The 24,289-nt window shown below is 38.4% G+C and overlaps 2 protein-coding genes across 3 annotated transcripts; one reads left to right on the forward strand and one right to left on the reverse strand.

Annotated features, from left to right (window-relative positions):
• Window positions 1–1,075: 1,075 nt before the first annotated feature.
• On the reverse strand, window positions 1,076–4,441 carry LOC139966009 (glycoprotein 3-alpha-L-fucosyltransferase A-like). Its single transcript, XM_071968649.1, has 2 exons — window positions 4,049–4,441; window positions 1,076–3,393 (listed from the first exon to the last, which is right to left on the reverse strand). The coding sequence occupies exon 2, from the start codon at window positions 3,259–3,261 to the stop codon at window positions 1,939–1,941; it is 1,323 nt and encodes a 440-aa protein (XP_071824750.1). The 5' UTR covers window positions 3,262–3,393; window positions 4,049–4,441; the 3' UTR covers window positions 1,076–1,938.
• A 5,930-nt stretch (window positions 4,442–10,371) lies between these two features.
• LOC139966433 (alpha-N-acetylneuraminate alpha-2,8-sialyltransferase ST8SIA3-like) lies at window positions 10,372–23,074 on the forward strand. 2 transcript variants are annotated; one of them, XM_071969418.1, is made up of 5 exons: window positions 10,372–10,977; window positions 12,573–13,109; window positions 17,966–18,111; window positions 20,616–21,176; window positions 22,453–23,074. In XM_071969418.1, exons 2-5 carry the CDS (start codon window positions 12,942–12,944, stop codon window positions 22,745–22,747), a joined length of 1,170 nt encoding a protein of 389 aa, XP_071825519.1. In that variant the 5' UTR covers window positions 10,372–10,977; window positions 12,573–12,941; the 3' UTR covers window positions 22,748–23,074. The 2 variants fall into 2 exon arrangements, with proteins under 2 accessions (XP_071825519.1, XP_071825518.1); XM_071969417.1 differs by having other exon boundaries at window positions 10,373–10,977; window positions 12,573–13,108; window positions 17,959–18,111.
• The last annotated feature ends 1,215 nt before the right edge of the window (window positions 23,075–24,289 follow it).

A 24,289-nucleotide genomic window follows, 5' to 3' on the forward strand; every position in this document is an offset into this window, starting at 1 on the left:
TTTCACTTTGAAGGAATTTCCCGGAAGACGAAAATAGCGGGAAACTTTTCGGTACTAACAACGGGCGGTTCGTATACACCCTACAGTAAATTAGGGCTAACTACCGTTGAAATCAGTCCATTCCGAGAAATATTCACCGGATTTCAGGGGGAAGGGCGATAAGAGGAAAGGAAATGACGCCGTTATCCCACACATGTGTTATATTTTTCGCACTAGCAAATTGATAAACTGCTAAGAAAAGTATTGCCAATCCAAACAATGTTCTCCAATTTGAAACTTAGCTGAGCTTCTGCAGCGTTTTTGCACTTGTTTTGACTGCTGTTGTCACAATGTGTTCCTGTGCACATCTTGGGCAGTTCTATGGACGTGAGTTGACCTTTGGAAAGATTTTATTGAGGTGACAAATTCTTAGGTCGAGAGGATACTCTAGAAAATTTAAAAGTAACTGGATTTCCAAAACTGAGCCATCTCTCGCAATTCAAGTAGATAAGTAATTGCAGTCAAGTTATCTGACCAGCTTCTCAAAGTGATAACACTGACTACAGAGGTCTATTGTTGGAGGGGAATGAGGTGATAGGGTGGGGGGGGGGGTGGAAAGATCCTTCAACAGTTCTGCAATGTTTAACCGCGACATTAATCAGGCAAACCATCAATTTCAGTGTTCTAAGAAACGTCAGATCAATATTTTGAGAAGTACTTCTTAGGTTCCCATTCCTACAAAAAAATTAGGGGACGGCATTGGCCATGGCTACCCACAATCATGGAAGATTCCTATAACGATGAAAATGTGAGTGTTATTTCGTTAACCACTTTTAAAATACCCCGACCGGCATGTAAGGGGAGCTTTCATCGATTCTTTGGTCATTTACTTCTGATGTGCAACCAGGGCCTAAAGTGCACTTTGATATTTGATTTCGCGTCTCAGCGCAACTCAGTTTACTAGTAATTCCCCCACCACCTACACCCTAATTAAGAGAAGTCCTACATATTTAGCTCTCTCTTTTTCCTTCTGAAAGCCGAATTCAAAGTGGAAAACGCGATAGCTTACTACTTTTAATAATATCTAGAACGTACAATGGTGTAACACCCTCACACTGCAGTGTAACATGTCTGCATGTACACACTTAGTGGGAATTCACTTGGTCGTATTGATTCTACAAACCGAATTTTTAAGGGCAAGATGTAAGCTATCGAAAGCAAAAAGACTTTGGATACCCGTGACACAGGATATGGAACCATTCGCCATGTAATTGTAGAAGATATAGTGCTGTAGGAAACCATGACAGATTGTGATCGGGCGCCCCATTCTAACATGCCTCACAGCCGGTTCGTTTTTAACAAAGACAAAACATGAAAGGCTGCAAAAACGAAATCGATTTCTTGAAATCGTTTTAATATTTTATTCAGTGCCTATGTTGTTAATAGAGCCGTATTGAAAAGTGTTATAGTTATATTTTTATCGATGGAACACAAATTTCTCTCCTTATGTAATCAGTTTACCCTATACGGCCTACCAGCACCCCACCCTCACCCCACCTGCACCTTCTTCAATAGACACACACGTGTTAAGTATAAACTTGAACCTCCAATGCATCGTTTTAACAACAGCTTGTTTGTTCACAGAATATTCTGTGGTCACCAAATGCATCATCATGTTTATCTACAAAATAAGCCTACTATAAATATAAACATCGGGGCGGAATATATTACCGCTATTCAGGCTGTACCTCGGCAACACTATGTAACTATACCTTTATTGGACGAAATTGTTTTCAAGAGAACAATCAATAAATAGATCATTTTGAGTGAATATGGGGAAAAGGGGCTCATTCAGGCATCCATACAGATATAGACTATAGGACCTAGCGTAAGTCACGTGATGTCATTCACATTCAGGCTGATCTGCTAGTACCTGGTCCATGTGGCACCATTACGTAATTACTGTGAAGACTGTTTCTCCTGCATTGTTAAACGGTCGTAAATATGTTGGTAAGGATAGAAATAGTATGATTGCAACCAGCGATGCGTTCCACAGACTTTACAAGAACGAAACCACGACTGGCCGTACGGATCAAATCCTTTTGTTTTCACAGGGCGTCTTCTGTGAACATAATCCAAAAGTTGACATGCATGCTTGTCAGATTCCCAGACGGATTTATAGATTTTATGAGTTTGAACGTAGCCGTGGTTCTTCCATTCGAAATAACTCCGATAGAGAGATATGTTGGAAGCTACAGTATTGATATAATCTGCCAGGTCTTTAACTGAATTAAAGTCATCGGCATGAATAAAGGAATGAGGCGGGGCGACCCTTTCATAGTCTTCTCTGCTTGTTCCCATCACTACTGGTATTGCTTCATATTTCATTAAAGGTTCCCAAAACTTTTCGGTGATGTATTCATCGCAGCATGAATTCTCCAACGATAAGTAGAACATGTACGACCTGAAAGTGCTGAAACACCGCTTATCAAATTCATCACACCGCAAAGGGCCACATTTACCGTAGATGTCTACTGGTAAGAACCGCGATAAATCGTGAACAAAGCCAGTTCTATTCCACGTGCGTAACGGACAGTGGCTTGCTACCCAAACGATTAAATTCTCCTTATCGGTTAATTCTTTTGCACGGAAGGGCACGTTGACTGGATGCTCAAACGGTGTGAATGTACCGTAAGGAATCGGTAATTCTGAATCGGATCGAAAAGTACTCGACAAATTGAATTGGATATATCTCATATAGAGGGGTGGCCAGACTGGTATGACATTAATTGCTGCCTCTGCTGTAGACATTAGCCATAACTGTCGAGTGGATCTCTGTTCCTGGAGTTCTTGCCAATATTCGTACCGTTCAAATCCTTTACCGTAGGTAAACATAACCACATCTGCATTCTTACACGCAGTGACGTTAAATCGAGCATTTCTGAAAATGATTGAGTTATTCCACGTCGGGCAGTATACCTTACGAGGTAGCAGAGGAATCCGGTTATCGCGAATTGTAAATATCGCTACATCGACATCGCCAGCATTAACCTCTGTTATCTCGTTACTTAAATCTCCATATTGGACGGAATTCTTAACACGTTGTCTCAAACTAATCGCCAAATCTTTCGATTTATTATCCAGGTTGTACATTAAATTTATTTCTTTGAAATGAAACAAAAACGATAGGAGAAAGAAACAAACTAGTAGGAATGTCTTGAGAGCAGAATCAACACATTTCTGAGCAATTCGATGACAACATAATCCTTCCCGGAATTCCATGATTTAGTAAATAACTGTCGCACTGCCAAAACTTGTGGTTATAAAATGGCCATTGAATTCTATCCAAATACTGTACAACCTTTGGAACACATACAATGTGACTTTGAAGAGCAAGACTCTTTATTTATACATCTGAAATGTAGATTAAAAAAAGGAGAGAAAATAATTGATATTGCGCATTTAAGAAATGGAGTAATCGGTATACTGATCCACCTCATTTACAAGTAAATTTACTGATATATCGTTGTATTATGCATGTGATATTGTATATAGCTTGACATTTTCAATCCTTATAACATACTGTTCTGTAGTGTCTAACGTATATCAAATCTTAAAATTCAAGGTCCTCTCTCTGGCCACAATCGTTCATATGAGCTCTTATTAGCATGAAAAAACCGAACTAGATAAATCTGTTTCAAGCTGGTTAACTTAGTTATTTCAAACTGATTCGATCGAAAGATAATGACGTAACCTGAACCGACGAGAGTGGCTAAAATAACTTAAGCTTATCATGGGTCTCGTCCAATATTAATTAGTGTCGAAACATAGAAAGAGATCGGCAGGCGCGGATCCAGAGAGGATGTCACGCGTCTCCCCCCCCCCCCCCTCCTACCAAACAAATGTAAAAGTGTTTATTATACCACAACCACTGTGCTCACACATTGAGGAGTATGCTCTCAGCTTATTTGTAGAAAGTATATCGGCGTCCCTTGGGACCAGTGTATCGAATAAACTCTTTACAGACTATAGCCTATGCCACTTCTACATCTACCAACAATACACTTACCACAGTTTACATGTAAGAAAGTACCGTAGAACGAAAAGAGTCCATGTTTATTAATGATGAAGAAAGCTACTCCTGGTATACCCATTCCAATTCCTTCGAAACAAGTTGCAATTTCCTATTTTGATAAATCACAACGTGGATTTTCTTTTTCACCAAAGTGACATTCGCTGTTATATCTTCAGCCTAAAAGCTTAGGCGACATGAAGGGAATGGTTTATTATATCCGTTGATATCGGCCTACCACTGCAGCGTCTAATTCTCTGAACAGCTGGGAGATAATCACAGCGCTTCAGTTGATGTCCCTTGCTTATAACATTTCTTCTTCAATCAATAAAAGGACAGAAAGGTACATTGGTGCTTCTTCGGTAGTTTATCAAAGAAGTGACCATGCAGTCTTATCAAAGCATCAAGTCATCCAAGAATTGCTTCCTGTAAACGCTCGCCCAGTTCCGAAGTAATGTTAGTATGGGCAACAAAGTTACGTAATTCGTACTTCAACAAGGGAACTATAATTAGACGTGTTTATCTATATTTGTAAGTTCAACGGAATATTATAGTGAGTTGCGCAACTGTGGTATCAAGTCTTGAACGAGGTGTTAAGCGGACACTCGGGCCTATGAGTTAGATTATCAGCTCCTCCCTGATGCTGAAGAGATGTAGAAACCAGGGGGAAAGGGTCACCTCCTCCCCTCCTAATATATTTTGCAAAAATAAATGAAAGAAAATATTTTGAAAATAAATTTTGGAGGATACGATGTTCCTTTTCTGACGTACTTATAGTTATGAAACATTGGGAGATATTGTAACGTTTTGTTCAACTGGATAAAGGACAGCTGCAGCTTATAGGGTACGGGACGGTGGGAATGGATGGATGGAGGAACGTTGCTGAAAGGGCCACTTTCTGTAAATGAAATGTTCCCTTTTACAATTTTGTAATGTAAATCTCCCTTTGTTGTTTAAATGAGACCTTCTGTTAAAATTCTGTAGAATGTGCAGCCTTCTGTTTGAAGAAAATAGTAATTAAAGAGTGCCGTTTTGCTGAGAAGCGTTCAAGTCCATCACTTTTGCCGGGACTTTTTGAGTGATTCTGCACCTTCATATCACAAACGCCACTCCTGACCTCCCCTTCCCCCCATACCCCCTTCCCCCCATACCCCCAGGTCGAACTCTTAAGTTTTGCTGTAGACCTTCGCAATTAGTGCACAACTGAGTGTGTGTTCACTTGACCAGTCAATCCAGGCACGTGGGCAAGCGAGGACAGATAAACCAAGGATGGGTGGTCAACGATTTAGTTGAAGGGTCTATGAAACTTGAAAAACTTCCTGAAATGTTGTCGAAGGCTATACATATACAGAAAACAGCGTTGAATCTGAATAGGCATATAGAGAAGTAGATCTGCGTTAACCTTTACTCCACTTGTTGGTAGACATATACAGCTACGACATGCTGAGCAGAATCTCTAATAAAGAGGTATTGAAAATTTTATCTTAAAAATCAATTTCCAGCAATTGCATCAGTTTTAAAAATTAAAAAGTTATTATTTTCTTTACTTACTTACTTACTTATATTCCGGGATTTTTTTTTAAACTAAATACTTTTTCAGCTCCATTTGTCATACACCCTCATATAAATTGATAACAATTCACACGAAGTATGTAAAACAGACAGACCTTGGCGATCAGATGTAAGCAAACAAATTTTTTATGGAGTGTTAGCTCAGTGGTTAACACCGGTGCCTTCCTGTCATAAGGTCCCCGGTTCGAGACACTCCAAGATTAATGTATGTCGTCCAGTTACAGAGTTGTTGACAATTTACAATTCATATAATCATGGACGTTAAATATGAATCTAAGAGATTGACTTCGGTCAGCTTACGGCTTTGATAAGCCAATGAGGCTTTTTCGTGAGTTCCTGCTTGCAGGAGGATCTAAATTATAAAATACTGTCACCTTGCAGAATGCCCATTGTTACAGCATTTTAACATTCCAAATGTAATACAAGGAAGCTGGAATACTCAGGAAGTCAGATATCTATAGCGTCCTGGAATGACAAGTATAAGAACCTTTAACCTCGTTTGATAGAGTCGGTGATAATCACCTGCAAAAACTCTAGGACACTTTCAAGCTGCAGTTTCCGTTTAGTCAGCATTGGCCGACTTCAAAATTAACCAGAATGCTGCACATAGTACAGAAACAGACCCACTCTGCGAATGTTCAAAATATTTAAGACAACCCAAAGCAGGTGTTTAAACCGAGTTTTATAGTTTATTATTATTATTATTTATTTATTTTATTTTTAACTCTAAACCAAAATTCCATGATAGCAATATATTTCATTAACTGTGACAAATCATGTTTCATTTAAAGTAGTCAAAAGAAAGTAATTTTTGTGACATTCTCAAGGTTGTTTCTGAAAGTCGTTTAGCTCCACATATGGCAAAAGTTTGGGTTAAATATGAGGCGACGAATCGGAATGTTGAGAATTTTATGATATTAATTATCTGCTCATTATCCATGCATCATTAAATGCAAAACAAATCAGAGAAAACATCCCAATATGATCAATTTACTTTCTTGTGTGAAATAATACTCGATTGGTTTGAGCCTGATCGCCAAGTTCCAAACTCAAAGACTGTTTTGATATAAAAAGTGCGAACTTTCTCCCACAGTTCATTTCATCTGAGTTTATAGAAGGAATGCATAATGCGTTTTGTTTGTGGTGGATTAATGTACCAATGGGGTTCTTAACAGCCGGCTCGAGGCCCAACGCTCGGCCCGTGAAAGATTTCATCCTGCTTAGTCGTAAAGAAGCATTGACCCTTAATCTTGTACAAATCGCTGGTATGTGGACCATTAAGGGTACAGTACGCTTGAGTGGCTATGCGGACCGTTAAGGGTGCAGTATAGGCTTGAGCGCCCTATACAGGACTACCCTGCATATTGCTCTAATGTTAGATAGGAAAAGTGAGACTTGAATTCTGTCTGATCCGCGGCCAAACTTGCATCCGATGTTTTTACTGTGGCGCTCTTAACAAATTGAGAACCCTTGATGTATATACCTTATATGTATTCTACAGCTTATAAAGTACGTAATTCATAATGCATGAACGAATTGCAAACATCTACATACCTTTAATTAAGTTATCGTGAAAGTTATCAGAGGTTCTGAATTCTTATTCATTTATCGACAAGGACTTTAAAGGTTATAAGGTAAAACGTGATATACCCCCCCCCCCCCCCTCCCCTACTCGTCGTAGGCGATTGTAATAAATGGAAGCATACCACAAAGATTATGCTCAACCCCCAATATGTTCACTCTCATAATAAGTGTTTAGGAACACCTATTGCAGTGTATTTGCTTTTCATATTATATTTAAAAATAATCAAATGTTTATGCTTCTATGTTAAGAAACTAAATCAGCAAAGATGATATGAATCATTATATGTAGCCCAGCCTTATGCAATGTTGCATATAAACACGCCGTATCCAACGTTATAAATCGAATATATCCAGCTATAGGCCTTATCCGACGTTTTTTATCGACTATATCCAGCCCAGCGTTACCCAGTGTTATATATCCAGCTTAGCCTTATCCCATGTAATGCATCCATTATATCTAACCTAGCCATGTCCAATGTTATTTATAACTTATACCCAACGTTATGTATCCACGGGAGGGAGTGGGGCAAGTGAAAAACCTAAACATTTCCCTTTTTCATAAATTCGGAGCGTCCTGTTTTGATAATAAAAGGAACCATTTCCCATAAGATGTCGGATTATTTTGAGGTAGCTTTGTGATTTCCTTTCTCTAATCGAAGCCACGTGTGTTTCGTTCACCTTACCCCCCCCCCCACCCCCACACCCTTGATTGAACCCTCTTTCATTGCCTCTGGTCAGGAGCTTGGTAAAAATTGATTTACTTTTATTCCAAGTAATGCATCGATGTTTAATAAAAGCTGTTTTCCAAACTGTTGTGTACAATATTTTGAGAAAGAATTATGCTAAGACTACAACCATTGAAAGTTGTTATTCTGCACCCAAAAGAATTATATATATATATATATATATATATATATATATATATATATATATATATATATATATAAATATATATATATATATATAAATAGACGTTCTAGGGACACTCAAAATACGGCTACGGCATTATGTTGTGTAATAATAATAATGCATATAACTTCTTAGAAACATTATTTGGGTACCATGCCTCACAAGTTTCAAAACATCGCTGATGGTTTCGTCAAAAATTGTTCATAATGGTGAATGCGCTCTCGTATAAACAATACATTTAATCTTTACCAAAACCAGCCTCTGGCGAGATTAACTTTCTATTTTCAATCAAAACAAGTCAAACTAAAGACCGTTTGAATTTTTAACCCTGAACTTGAACTTACGCCTTCCATAGACCAATGTGTGTATACATGTGTGTGTGTATAATCAGTAAAGGTTTACTGTTCACAGCAGCTCATAGCAAATTATTGGGATTCTGCATAGAAAATTAAAAACAAGCGACAAAATATTCAGACCTAACATTTATCGCCTGCATGTGTTTGTTATGGGCAAAAACAAGGTGTATGCACACGGAAACCAAATCAGTAACGTAATAAAGTATATGTAAGCAGTAGTGTGGTCTATATGATAATATCGAGTACCGTACTATTTAGGTATCAGGGGTGGGGTAAGGGTAAATGTGAGGTTAGAATGGGATGTGTGATAAGTTCGATCAACAGACTTGGAAGCCATGGGAGTTGAATCAGTTTCTTCTTGCGTTAGGTTAGGTTTGCAATTTTACCAAAACGTATGCAGTGTATCTATCGCTGCGTGGATCAAAATGCGATATCATCCTAGACTTTTAGCGACAAATGAAGGTTTAATTCGTAGGAAATTGACTAGTTTAGGCACTTTATTCTATTCTGAACATTTCATCCCCCATTGATGTATAGAAAAATTCGACTTGAATTATAATATCTGAAACGCCAATTGTCTTATCACGCATGATAATGAACAATATACATTGTTATGGTATTTCGGTGTAGAACAACATTAAAAGATTCATGAAATTCTACATATACAGATGCTTTAAGCAATGCCATCAATAGTGAAGCAATATATATATATATATATATATATATATATATATATATATATATATATATAAATGAATATATATATGTATATATATATATGTATATGTATATATATATATATATGTGTGTATATATATATATATGTATGTATATATATATATATATATATATATATAGTTCTGGTTATATATAGTTATATTTATAGTTATATATATATTTAGTTTTAAATTAAATTCGACTTGAATTATAATATCTGAAACGCTAATTGTCTTATCACGCATGATAATGAACAATATACATTGTAATGGTATTTCGGTGTAGAACAACATTAAAAGATTCATGAAATTCTATACAGCTGCTTTAAGCAATGCCATCCATAGTGAAGCAATATATATATATATATATATATATATATAAATTAATCTATATATATACATACATATATATATATATGTATATATATATATATATATATATGTGTATATATATATATATGTATGTATATATATATATATAGTTCTGGTTATATATAGTTATATATATATTTAGTTATATATATATAGTTCTGGTTATATATAGTTATATTTATAGTTATATATATATTTAGTTATATATATAGTTATAGACAAATTCAAACTGTTGGCTCGCCATTAGCTCGCACGGTCACGGTACTGTAACTGTGCCATCGTTATTGGGAGGTAAAAATGTATTGTCAGTTGTAGCAAATCACGTGGCACATTAGTCTGCATGACACGACATCACCCTAGTGACCTCCCCGTCCCCCTCTTCCGCGCCGAAGCCTGCCTCAGGGCCAGACTGTTGCATAATTCTTATCGCAGCCAAATACAATCAAATATCCGTTTCTTCTACACAGAGATTTTCATCGTGTTCCGAATACATAAATGTATAGGCCTACTTCTCCTCTTTTCTTTACACCTTCCTTCTTCTTTTGTAGTTTGTTTTTCCTGTTTTTTTGTTTTTGTTATCACCGAATGACTGTGACGTCATGATCAAGGTTACTGACTTCAAAAGAAAGTTCGATTAATCTGGGCATATCATGAATTGACCTCCACACTTCCACAGGAAACGTGACATAACCGAATTAATGTACGTAACATATGGGAATACTGTTATAGTAATGTCGGAATTCTTCACTTACAATCAGAGTTAAAAAAAAACCAAAATATACTCGACTATCACGTCAGTTATCATAATTTATAATACGAATATCGGTGAAAAGAAGACTCCCTGTGGACGACAGCTGGAAAAAGCTTTACATCTTTTCATATTTCACTCAAACTGTTTTTCAACTTGTTTTTAAGGTCAGGCAGGTTAAATGTTTGAACGTCTTGTAGAGCTGGCGTACGGTTAGTCAAGAATAATCCGTGTTTACTGCTAACTTTGCAAATGTCACTGTTTATAACCCGTCTATTCAGGATAGTACGTATCTCATGTATTTATAGCATTTGCAGCGAATTCTTGCGACTTAGCGAGGCTAATGGTGCAGTTCCCTACATCCGTATGCATACGACTCGACAAATGTTAACTGTCTGATATAAATCGGCTAATGGTTTTACCAGAATATAATGTATAGTTATAGAAGGAATTCGTGTCATTTTATATAGATACCGGCACGTGTTGCGGTAGACCGTAAAATTTTCAGCACTGTACAACGAAATCTTAACCCGAAGATATCCTCTGCATGAGCATTTATTATTATTGCAGAAATTCGCATCAGCACCACACGAAATTACAGCTAGTTTTTTTGCAGATATTACTGGATTACTACAGATTTCCCACCACAGCTATAGGATCGCTGCTAAGGTGAGTCAATATATACGGGATATGCCTACTTATCTGTTTCTATATATATACATATATATATGTATATATATATATATATATATATATATATATATATATATATATATATATATATATATATATATATATATATATATATATATATAAATATATATATACTTTTCGAGTTGGTTAGCATCATGTTTGATCTCTAGAGTAAGATAAAATATGTCACCAAAAACAGAACTAGTATTGTTCGATACAGGTGTCAAACGCCTACAGTGAAATTACGACCTTCCTTACCGGTTTCGAACCTCTGGACATGCAATCAGCGTCCATGGCCTACTTGATTAGGGTGTCCGCGTACAAAGCGGGAGGCCCGGGTTCGAATCCCGGTGGAGGCTGGAAGTTTTTTCACTGTTCTGGATTTTCCTTCCTCATTACGTTTTCATTTAGATATATATATATATATATCAAAACCTAAGATAAAGATATAAAAAACTAAGATGAGAAATCTTTCGTACAATTTCTTGGTTCAAATTTGCAATTTAAAGAATTGAATTACTATTTTATATTATGTGCCCATTTGGTACACTTGGCAAAAAGATTTTCAGTCTAGACATAACATGCTTTGCAAATGACATTTCTATAACAAACCACGAATTTATAGGTCATGAACTATATATAGGCCTATGGAAAAACACAACTTGAAAAAACAAACTCGTATTGGGGATTTGGGATATGATCTATGAGCCTAACAAAAGACTAGGTATAGGCATAGGCTATATGATGAAATTATAACGTGTATTGCAGAAGCTGGGGTCTCAATTTATTTCCAAGAAGAGCTAAGAAGAAACATTGGTTGTAGCGAATTGCCAGAGAAAACCCAAATCTCACGATACGTATATAGATTGACGGCAATGTATAGCCAGTCCTACCTGTATATAGGTTGCACAAGACTTACCAGATAAAATTGTTGGCCGATATTTGGGACTATTAAGGTATGTAGTTTCAAGTTAGATAAGTTTTATGTTAACCAACCCAACGTCAACGTTTTTGTTGCACGAACAACAGCAAAGAAACAAACAAGGATGCATCATCAAGCTGCATGCTCATGCATCATCTTTTTCATTTTCATCCTTGTATAGAAAATATGTTAAATCGCCCACTGTATAGGATCCTCTGATGTATAGTAATCGCCCACTGTATAGGGCCCTCTGATGTATAATAACCCCCCATATAGGGTCATCTGATGTATAGTAATCGCCCACTGTATAGGATACAAACATATACTTGAAGTGCGTCTGTGATAAACGAGTAATAAACTCTTTAAAACTGTTATCGCTGATTGTAGACTCGGAATCGGCTGTGCGGAACTCGGACCCGGAATCAAATGACTTGGACCTACTGCAGACATCTGCAACGATAATCACATATAGACTTTGGCTTACATAAGTTTTCGTTCATCTAGTTTTAAACACTGTCTATCTGTCAGTTATAGTCCAAAGTTCAAAAGTTCCGTCTAGCCAAGATTTCGTTAAATATGATATCACGAAATATGATAAACCGCAACTAAACCTTAAGAGAAATGATTCCTTATTATTGCTCATTTCCAGGTAGGATAGCTACATGATACTATATGGGGGTATTCTTTGTCACGGTACACCTGTCTGATAACTCCGGCAGGCGTTGATACGATGATCGTGAAATACACCGCAGCTCCCGTCAGGGACAAAATCACAAGTTAAATTCGACATCGCTCAGAGGGTTACAGCCGTTTGACAAATAAAAAACCTGAGCTTCACAGCGGGCATACGGTGTGGATTCTCGACAATACACCCTTCCTAGCTAGGCAGCCTATCTACAGAGTTTGTTTGCCGTTTCACGGACAAAGATAGACCGCATTTTACGAACCTTCAAGATAAAGACTAAAACTGTCCGAATCATCAAAGGTCTTTCAGCTGCAGGTTTACACTCGGGGTGAGATGGTGTCCACACGGTTGCTACGCAAAACAGTTGCCTCTCTGGTGTGTTGCACGTTCCTCTTGTGGAGCTTATATTGTGTTCTTACTTCCGGGCTGTCGGACCCGGTTAGTGGGTCATTACACGCTAGAAATGATCCAGAGATCGAGAGCAAAGACAGTCGGGCTGGGTAAATATTATGTTTCATTTTCCAATTTCATAATTGCTAGTTTACTACGCGGCCTTCATAATAATTGCTGAAAAAAATATGTATACAAATCACTTTTCTGTTCAACTATTGCTATTCCTGTCTTGAAAATCTGAGTGCACTGTAAACATGTTATTTTGAGGCCATCAAAGCCTTTGCTTTCTCTATTGCAATTGAGTTTTGTGTTGCTTGTGAGGAACTGACCAATTTGGACTTTCAGAATAGAGGTTATCTCAAAAGGACAATTTTAGATCTATCAGTTAGGCTTCGCCATGTCACTATAGCACGCATCCAAATGAATTCAGTATAACTTTGTGAAGCTTATTGTATTTTAATATTTGAGAGGCTGAACAGTGAACATTTCTTTATTTCATGAATTAATTCAACTTCAGAGGGTTATTCCTCAAAAAAACAATCATTATATAGATGGCAGTGATTCTTAACAATCTAGATTGAAAATGAATTTAAAAGCTTAAAGTTATCCTTTAACGGTTGATCTAGGAATTCTGAAAGAACGTTTCAGTTTCCACATGTTGTTCCGGCCCTGCACAAACGGCCTTCCTTACGGTTCCAGTATTTCTCAGTAAACCTGGCTTTAGTATGACCTGCAATTACTTCCAGAGTTAATTCTCAGATTTGCTTTTCCTTGGTAACGGAAAATATCATAAACATTAACGGTATAGCAAATAAAAACCAGCTTGTTGCGAAATCGCTCCATTGAAGTTCATCAACATAATCAAAAGCATGCAGTATTCGAATACTTCCTTCAAGTTTCATACATATGATATGAAACAAAATGGTTATACAATAACCTGCAAGAAATAACGTTCTTTAAGAACTTTACCTCTCTTTGATTTTATTTTCGATATTTCCGATCAAACGCGAGGTCAAGATTTTCGCTACAACTCTTTTTCAAGGACATCGCGTATACTTGACAATAGATTTGTTGGTTTCCTGACAAGGAATTTCTTGCACTGCATAAAAGAAAAACAGAAGGTTGGCCGAGCTTTAGGACTGTGGGGGAGAGGATAAATAGTTGAGATTTGTTTCGATATGATTTTATCGGTATTCGTCTTGATATTAACGATAGAACTGACTTTATGTCGATTTGTTTTGATATGTCATATTCCAACAACAAAACATGGGAAATTGTATAATGTCTATGTTTTTTATGCTTAGCCAGTTCTGAACATATGCCACATTAAAAACATATGGCTATCTCGATGATGGCGTTGATTTAACCGACCAAACCTAACTGTTAATGTTATATGTTATATAAGTTAATAATAATTCAAACAAAAGTATTTAACTGCATACAACTGAAATTTCGCTGATGACATCTAATACCATTTGGTAGTAGCACATGTTTTAATGCAATGTAAACATGTTAGTGAACGTTACAAAGTGTTATGCGTGTGTTATTCTTATAAACATACAAACTCTACCCGGGGTACACCTTACAGTACAACTTATATGCGTTAGACTATAGGTAGTCCAGCCAATTCAATCATTGATCGCATGAAGGGAATTGCCCAAATCAATAGAACTCGCATCGTGTATTCGTAGTGCAGTGACTTTAAGCGGTCAGTGACAGATTAAAATTATTATTAAGATTGAGCTGGCAACAGTCCTTATTTTTAGCATGTCCGGATATATATTTCAGAGATACACCGCAGACAACAGCAGTTGACCTTAGTTTACCTCTTTATGATGTAAATAAAAGGTGAAGGAACGACTGACGGTCAAGGGTGGGAATCATTTCAGAATTATCATCCATCGCTGACCTGTGACTTTACGATAATTTCCTTTTGCCTGCTAGGGTCAACATTTCACTTGACCTCGCGGCTATATGAGGGATTTAAAAAGAATTGTATCGCGTAACAATGCGTTAGTTCATGTATTTCAAATATTGGCGCATTCGGTGTTAACTCTGTGTGTACATGTAGAGCGGGGAATGAATGTGTAAGTAATTAGTCTTAATTCCGGCCATGTAGAACAATTGACTTATATTCTCTAATGCGGAGTTGTATTATCGTGGTGACAAAAATTATCAGCAACACTGCACCTTTAACAGGCATATATATGCATGTATCAGGTTCTTGTTCTCATTTTAGTTTCACCAATTGGTTCTTATTTCTGATTTGTTCCACCATAGAACAAACTTAAACAAAAGTACTACGGAAGCCTCACTGGCCATAGACTATGATAGAAATTAAATCAGACACATTCGAGAAAACTCGGGAGGGAGGAGAGAGAGCGAAAGAAGGGGGTGCAGGAGGGTATAGGGGTGTTTTTGTGGTAGTATTGGGAGGTGGTTGCCATGTTGGTGAGTTTAAAACGCATTATTTAGTAACAATATTGATCACCAATGTTGTGCACTTGTTGCAATGTCTACGATGTTTTTTTTTTAAACTTCTTATACAAGGTCCTCATATACAGCTGATGAGTACAGTCTTTCTTTCTTCTATAGGCTATATTGTGCATGTACTGTTAAACTGAACGAAAATAGCCGTGCAAACTTGTTAGCATAGCGGGAAGGCCGGTAATTCTGTAGTCCAGTATATCACAGCTTGGAGGCTGCCAAGCTGGATGAAAACACTCCGTTTGGCTCCGATCAGACAAATCGAGACAGACAGCCACAACAAATCATTAAAACGAAAATCACAGGTGCAAATTAGAGGTTTACGCGCGTGTAAAAGGTCAAATGTCGAATGGCTTGTTGGCGTTTCGAAAGTATACGTTTGTTTGGGAGAATATTCACATCCCATTGAGAGAAGACGAAAAACTGTGAGCTCGTAAACCGAAAACGAAACGATACCGAACCTGTTTAGGTGCGAGAGAATGTTAACAGCGAACTATATATGTCTGTTTGTCTGGTCGATGGACCTGCACTATAGTTTATCGTTACAGCTGAAGTTGTTCCATAAGAACTCCCTGGTTACAGTAACGACTTTATGTAACGCCGTAGATCCTAGTACATTTGGCGGAGTGTATAGCCTAGTGGTTAACGCCGGCGTCTCCCAGTCATGAGATCCCCCGGTTCGATTCCCCGCCGACAGCAATGTGTGTCGTCTGGCAAGGGTGTTGTTCAATAACAACTTCCCGACATGGACGTTAAATGGATGTGTGCCGAGAGATTGGCTTCGGTCAGCTTGCGAGTCTATAAGCCTCCATGGCTTCTTTCGCGAGTTCCTGCTTGCGGGAAGATCACATATACATACATTAGTAAAAGCAAATGTGTTTACTGAAAAGTGAACGATGAATCGTCTTATTTAAAGGCATTGAAGACTCGCCCCAAACCGCGTCCCCGCTCTGAAAAAGTTAACTTACCGTTGCTTGCAATTGAAGTTTTCTTCTTGTCGCTACAAAATGCAGACAGAAATGAAACGTGATACCTTGTTATCTTTTATCTAGACCTGAGATGTCCATCGCTGCTATGTACACGGTGTATGTATTGACCGTAGCTGTATGTATTGACTGTACACTAGTGTCAAATTATCGACGGTAGCAAGCTGTGTGTTTATTTTCTGGGATCAATGGTGGTGTCTAACACTTCTGTTACGCCTCATTCGAAACTAGGTCAGATTACCGGTATGAGACGTTTCTTTGTGCGCGAGTCTTCACACCCTTTAAAAGAGGTTAAATGCACTGTGTGAGCCTGTGTCCGTAACGATCAATCTTTGGGAGAGTGAATCATTCTCTTCAAGAGAGGGAATTCTTGCAAATTCAGCTTCTTGAACGTGGAAATATTTACTACCTTGCATAAAAGTGACAGTACTTTTTGCTTCCTTCCTTTATAAATATCCAACATTTAGACACTATAATGTATTGCCTTTTTTTCGCTAGCAGCTCAACTTTCAATATATGACACTGCAGTATGATGTATGTATAATACAAAACAAAGCAAGAATTGTGGCTTACATTGCCATCAAACTGTATGTACTGTTGCCATAGTGATGTATCTGTACTGTCCTGAGGGGAACTTATACCCCCCCCTCTCTCTCCCGTAGCTACTACAACACCGGTTCTTAGCGTGTATGAGAACACATTTGTCCGTCTAACTGATGTTCTTTTACCTCCCCCAAGTCCATGATCTGTCTTCATTACGACGTGTTGAAATACGCCGTGCTTCGTAAATTTTGTCAAGGTTGACTTCAAGCTATGCCATGGTGTGCTTGTGGCATATCCGTGGTGTCTACAAATCACATTACCCTTCGATCAATAAAATAAGATTGTATCCGTTGACATTTCAAGTTCATCGATGACACGCGCGACAGGTGTCGAGTTGGAAGCTACAGTCTTCAATCATTAACTCAAACTGTTATTTCTTCCGACTGTATAAATGAGGACCAGTAAAAAATTGTAGTCTGCAACGTTAGCTTATACCACTGCAGGTGACATTTTAGATGGCTGTCACCTTACGTACAAAGTTTTAACAATAACTACACGGATAACTCTGAACTGCCGTATGGCTAAAACTAAAAGCAGCTATATTATATATATATATATAAATCATACAATAATTCAGGCGCCAGTCCCCCAACTCTGAGGAAAATGTATTCAATGTGTGGAAGTGTCGCATGGTTACGTTCGAATCATATTTTTGTCTGTCTGTTTCTCTGTCTGTCAGTATATGTGTGTATATGTATGTATGTATGTCTGCCAGTACGTGTATGTATGCCTCCGTGGGTGTATGTATGCGTGTATGTATGTGTATGCGTGTTTGTTTGTATGAACGTATACCTGTATATATCTCCGTCACTCTCCTGGAAATATGTCACGACATTTCATTCTCTGTTTACAAGTTTCTTTCTTGTTTTCTTTATTCGTAGGGGCGGTGGCGGCGGCGGTTCTCGTCATGTACAAGAGCTCAAGGCTGATTACGAAGAAGCTGAGTATTCATCAAGTGTTCAGGAAAAGGCTGACGTGGACGCCATCTTAGAGAAGCCTTGGACTTTTAACAAGTCCGCCGCAGAGGCGTCTAGGTAGGCTACGTGTCGCAGATGGGATTTAAATCTTCTTATTCTTGATCAAGTGTGGTAATATTTTAATCTCCAATATTACCGGCAATAACGTGTAATCGCATTGAATTTTTACACAATTGTAAGTTCATTTCCGTTAACTATTTTTTCCAGCTCCGACTTCGAGCGTGACAGTTGAGTGTTTATATAAATAGTTTATTCTAAAAAACAAAATCATCACATTGACAAAGGACTATTGCTATTCATTTGTTATCGGTACGGGTACACGAATCAGTCCCAGGTAGGTAGGAGCTCTGGTTTGAGGTGTGGGATGCTGCAGGGCGCGACGGGGGGGGGGTGCCAGGGAGGTGCATGGAGGTTTGGATATACGTACACAAATTTCCGTGAATTTGACTCCAATTTTTAAAATTATTACTTTATGTGGCATACTGAAAATAATTTCAAATCGTAAAGCATTTTTGTCATATTTCGTCATAATTTACAAGAAAAAGAAAGAAAATACCTTGTTTTAAACATTCATGTTATGTTAATTTGGGCTTAACCTGTGACATTTCTGGTATTACCATAAACAAAATTGTTTTCCTCGCGTCCAGTATTTGCTATCATCAGGTCTTGCAGGTATGAAAAACGTTAACTGCAGTTATTCTTGTTTCCTTTCTGGGTTTTTTTTCTGTTTTTGTATTGCTTTCAGCCTTTCGCAAGCAATTTAGTCAATCCGTTGTTGTTTGGATCCATTCATTGCGGGGAGCTGTTTTCTCGTTTTTGTCAGTTTTAACCTTTGGGTCAATTTGTCACACGACTGGTGACGTCATAAAAGAACACTGCACTGGGTTTACAAAAGAACCGCATTAATTTTCAAATTCCATAACTTTTGCGTAGGTGGTAGAGACTAACCTACTTTTAATATTCCTTCTAGTCAAATGTTTTGATACCGGGGAATTAATTTCGATGGCTGAGTCTGTTATCCTCAGGACTCCATGCTTTGTGTAGACAATACTTAGATCGGATGGATCAGGAGATTAGTCAATGCCCACATTGTATATGTATTGACAACATTGTTGAAGTTAGAATAGGAAGTTTGGGGAAATAGGCTGCATATAGCAAAACCAGACTCCGTGTAGGCCTACTGTATTGTTAAAGGGTGTGAAGACTCGCGCACAAAGAAACGTCTCATGCCGGTAATCTGACCTAGTTTCGAATGAGGTGTAACAGAAGTGAAGACACCACCATCGATCCCAGAAAATATCACACACAGCTTGGTTATTAGACACTAGTGTACAGTCAATACATACAGATGCTGTCAATACCCACAACACAGTGTACATAGCAGCGTGGGGGAGGGGTCTAAGAGGAGGGGGTGTCCCCCCTTAGAGCCCCTCCCTTTGGATTTTTTTTGCATTTCCAGGTGGCCTCAGATGCAATTTGGTGCAATAAAGCACAATTCAACCCACCCACTCCATTTTGTATATAATTTTGCATTTTCACCTGGCCTTAGATGCAATTTGGTGCTCCAAATGAGATTTTTTTCTCATTTGGAAATGAAAAAGGGGTTTTCTGACTTGCGAAGCGGGGAGGGGGGGCGGAATAATACTTCCGCCCCTCCACATTTTTCACCGGGGAGGGGGGTGGCGCCCCAGCCCCCCGGTTCCTACGCCCTTGTATGTATAGCAGAGATTTACTTATTAATATTTTGTATCTCTATTCTCTCTCTCCCTCTTGATTCTCCACGTTGATCAGCAGACAACGTGACAAATATGACAAGGGTATTTATTTATTTAATATTTATTTATAAAAATTTATTTAAAGTTGTTCACACTAGGTAAGTCGTAAGTTATAGTCTCATGGCCCTCGGAAACGTTAACATTTGACATGAAAGCATGTAAAGCGAAACCAGCGAAACCTAACAACAAAAGGTTAACAAGAAATAAAACTATTTCGAAACGAGTAAAATAACAAATAAAACCAGTGACTAACGATACTAAATAAACAGAAGGATACAGGCTAAATGAAACAGATAGTTTATGGAGAATTTGAAAGCTATTACATTGTATTTGTTACTCTCACTTGTGTGAACATAGGCGGTGAAATATTTACGATTAAACATATTTCAAGGGATGGAAGTCATTTAAAGAAAGCATCTGGTTGCTATATGTGATGTAGATGCAAGAACAACAAGCCAACTCAGTAAAATCTTCAGTTGTTTGTGAAACATCTGTGTTCTGATGTTCTTTTCATTCAAGGCCGAAGACATGAACAAGTCTAGAAATGACGTCATGGGGCCGCTAGAGCTGGAATTGTTAACAGTACTTTATACACCACTTACTTAATACAGAAATAAGACACAATGACATACCAAGCCTTTACAAGCAACAGCCCATAATATTCATTTTGCGATGACGACGGTCTCCAAAGATTAAAGGAAAGATTTACGAAAAAAGCATCTTTTTTTTCTCCGACATGAAGATTAAACTTAGTTTCGAGTTGCTTTGTCTTGCTTTATTTTGCAGAAAAGATATGTTCACCTTCTTCAATCCGTATAAGATCATAACGATGACGTCAGATGACGCAATCGGTGGCCAATTACAACGGTTTTATCATTCCAAAGCGATACCGATTGTCGATGTACCGCCAGGGATACGTCGCTTGCTACCAAGGAAACAGCTTTTCCGTGACGTTAAATACCAGACATGCGCAGTGGTCGGTAACGGGGGGATCTTATTGAACAGTTCCTGTGGAAACTCTATCGACGCCAACGAATTTGTTATTCGATGCAATTTTGCAGAAATGAAAGGATTCGCAAGGGATGTGGGGATCAAAACAGATGTGCTGACATTTAACCCTAGCATATTGGATCGTAAATTCAATAAATTAAATTCTAACTTAATGAGGACAAAATTTCTGGAAAGGTTACATAGTTATGGGAAGTACGTGTTATGGTTACCGATATTTTCGCCACATGTTCTTCCTATAAGTATCAGAACTGCTTTGACATTTTATGAGAGGAATTCAGGAAAGCTAAAAGACGTGCAACTTGCGTTCCCCGGAAACGTTCTTCCAGAAATTCTTGAGTAAGTACAACGACAACATATTGATTGACTCGTTTATAGGCAAAGTGTACTAGAACAGGTGCTCTAAGCAATAAATCCCTCCCTGACTAGAAGTATCTTCTATCTTTTGCAAAGTCATAAGTATTGCTTCTGCGTGAAATTCTAATGACCTAGAAATTGCTTGTTTTCTAAAGTATTCCAATTGATTATTTAATCTTTCAAATTATTCCGAGACATACAAAGGGGGCTATATCTTACAGTCGACGACATGTTTCTATGCCAGTGCGAGATTCACATCCTATGGGATCGATATTATGTGCTTGCCCCCCCCCTCCCTCCCTCCCTCTCCCCTCCAAGAACAAAACTTACAAAAGTTGGTATGCCGTGCGTGGAAGTGTTCACGGGGTGTTTTGACCCTGGGGCTCCCTTGAACTTGGGGTCCCATATAGCACTCTCCTCACCTGCCTTTTGGACTACCCGGAACTGCTTTGTGAGCAGGGAAGCGGAAGAGGGTTGAATTGGTGTGTGTTGGGGGAGGCCGGGGGGTGGGAGGCTGATGGAATGAACTTCGTTGGGAACGAATTTCGAGGGCAGTATTACATGACGGTACTGTGGCTTGTGGGGGCACTGGAACATTACCTAAATTATCAAAAGTGCACTTGTAATATACCAACGAACTAGAAAAAAAAATCACTTTTGAGTAATACAAAAAAAAAATGTTTTACTTATGAAATGGAACACTTTCAGGTTTTCGTAACATTGTCCCGTCCTCCGCAAGGGAGATGCTGTCCCTCACTTCCTATATGAGAACCAATGATCTGAGGATGACAGACTGAAATGCGTTTGAAAGTTTCAATTAATGGCCTTTATTTATAGTCTAGTGGCAGCTTGTAATGATGACATTGATGATCATAGAAGTAATTCTTCAAGACTTGGACTATTTCTCATAAATGCATGGCAAGCAGAACGAAAATTTGATTAAAAAAATAAGAGAAAATGTTATGTTTCCTTTTCTGTAATGATGGAAGTAACTCATTAAGGACCGACTTTGTTTTCAGCTCAGACTCCATGAGCATGCATAGAATACTGGTAATATTGAGATTTTCACTTATCGCATTCTAGAAGCTAACCTTTAACGCTAAAATGTTCTATAAAGTTAGACAATCATCACAAGAAAACATTTTCTTAGGACCTGCAGTGTAGCCGACCACTTCCTTATAAGCCTCCTCTAATATTCTTATTTAAAGAACAAATGACAGAGATTATTATTAAAATTATTTTTCACATTTCTTCTCAGTTTCTGGATGAGTAAAGGCGTTGACGAGGAACGAATCAGCACAGGCCTTTTAATGTACATTATAGCCAGCACAATATGTGACAAGATACAGTTATACGGCTTTTACCCATTCCCCGAGTACCAAGATAAACCAATCCCTTACCATTACGAAGACAAATTGAATAAAAATATCACCAATTCTGAATTTACTTCGAATTTTCGCCGGTTTCATCGATTACCCGACGAATTCGTTTATTTGAAAAAGATGCATACTTCGGGAGCATTGCAGCTACACATCGGAGAGTGTCTTGGCTGAGAGACTGCCAACCCATATGATACCGTCTGCAGGTGCATCATGATGTCATCTGGAAGTTTGGATGGTGGCCGTGACAACCTACGGCCCGACAGGCACAGCATCTCAAAGGCCACATTTCCTTCGCGCCCAAAGCCGGCTGATGTACTGGATTTCTTCGCATTTTAGAAGTTTTCAAAGTACGGGGCCCTTCATCAGTATAGGGAAAATAGTGTTGTGTCATCGAGAACTTTATCCCATTGCATTTGCACAGGGAGCTGACATGATGAGTGATGGTATTGATTTGTGCTATGCTGCCCTCTACTTACAAAATACTTCATTATTACTTGAGGTAACGTAGTATAATCCCCTGGTATTTCATATTGCTTTTCTTTTCGGGACCCCCATTTCCATCTTGATCATCGTGGCGACCCATCCAGTGGATATTGTGACCTGGGGGAAGGGAGCTACGGGGAGGAGCTATCGCAAGTCAGTTAACGTTTATCACAACTACTAATTATAATATGCAAATGAGTTGTTTGCAAGTTTCTTCAACTAATCGATAATTTCTTCATGTAGATTGTACATAGTCTAAACTGCACAAAACTGAGTTGCCTGGAATTTCATCAGTGAGTTGCGAAGCCCCAATACCACCCCGCCCTCCCCCCGCATATAAACCCTGATTGGCATACCGCCTCCCATCCTCAACTTCTTTTAGATATAATTGCACGGATTATCAACGCACAAAACCATGTGTGCATTATTTGTTCATTCTGTTTGGAACAATGAGCAATACAAATCTCACCCTGAACTTTACATAGTCAATTAATGGAGTCCACTTTAAAATAATTAAATACAAAGGACAACAACTGACTGAAAGCAAGGATACATGCACTGTGTAGTTTTCCAATCGCATGGTTGTATCTACAACCATCCATGGTATGCAACTCTTGCCAGGCGGACTGCTTGCCTTTGTATTTTATGCATACTTTAAATGTCTCCTTTGTATCGTTGGTATTTCTTTTGTATGTGACGTTGAATTGGTTGTAACAGTCAGGCGCGGCGGAACGGGAAAATTATTGGGGGGGCTAATATGTGGAAACTATCTAAGCGGAGCGCCACCATCGGTTGGCGCGGAGCGTACAAGAAAATTTGGGGTTTTTCAACCCCCCCAGATGGCCGGAAACGGCACTTACCGAGTGTTTTATGCTGCGAATACCTAGCCCTAAAACATGGGTCTCAAGCCTGCAATTTCTCAGATTGCACGTATAAATCTGTAAAAACATTGTAATTTGTATATTCGATGGTGTTTTAAGAGAGTATACTCGACGTGTACTCGCAGAGACGTTTTTGAGTGTAGTAAATTACTACTTGCAATTAAATGCAATAATTACAAGGGCGTCGGAAGCTATTTTTGATTGGTACGGCGGTTCAGAGTGTGGCCAAATATCATAATTATCGGGGGACATTTGGTAGGTCAAACTACGCTACGCGCCACCATGGTTGGCGCGGAGCGTAATGGAGAAAATTTTGAAAATATGCCTCCCAGATTGCAGGAAATGGCAC

The sequence above is a fragment of the Apostichopus japonicus genome, chromosome 4, assembly GCF_037975245.1.
Source record: "Apostichopus japonicus isolate 1M-3 chromosome 4, ASM3797524v1, whole genome shotgun sequence".
NCBI classification, from domain to species: Eukaryota; Metazoa; Echinodermata; class Holothuroidea; order Aspidochirotida; family Stichopodidae; genus Apostichopus; species Apostichopus japonicus.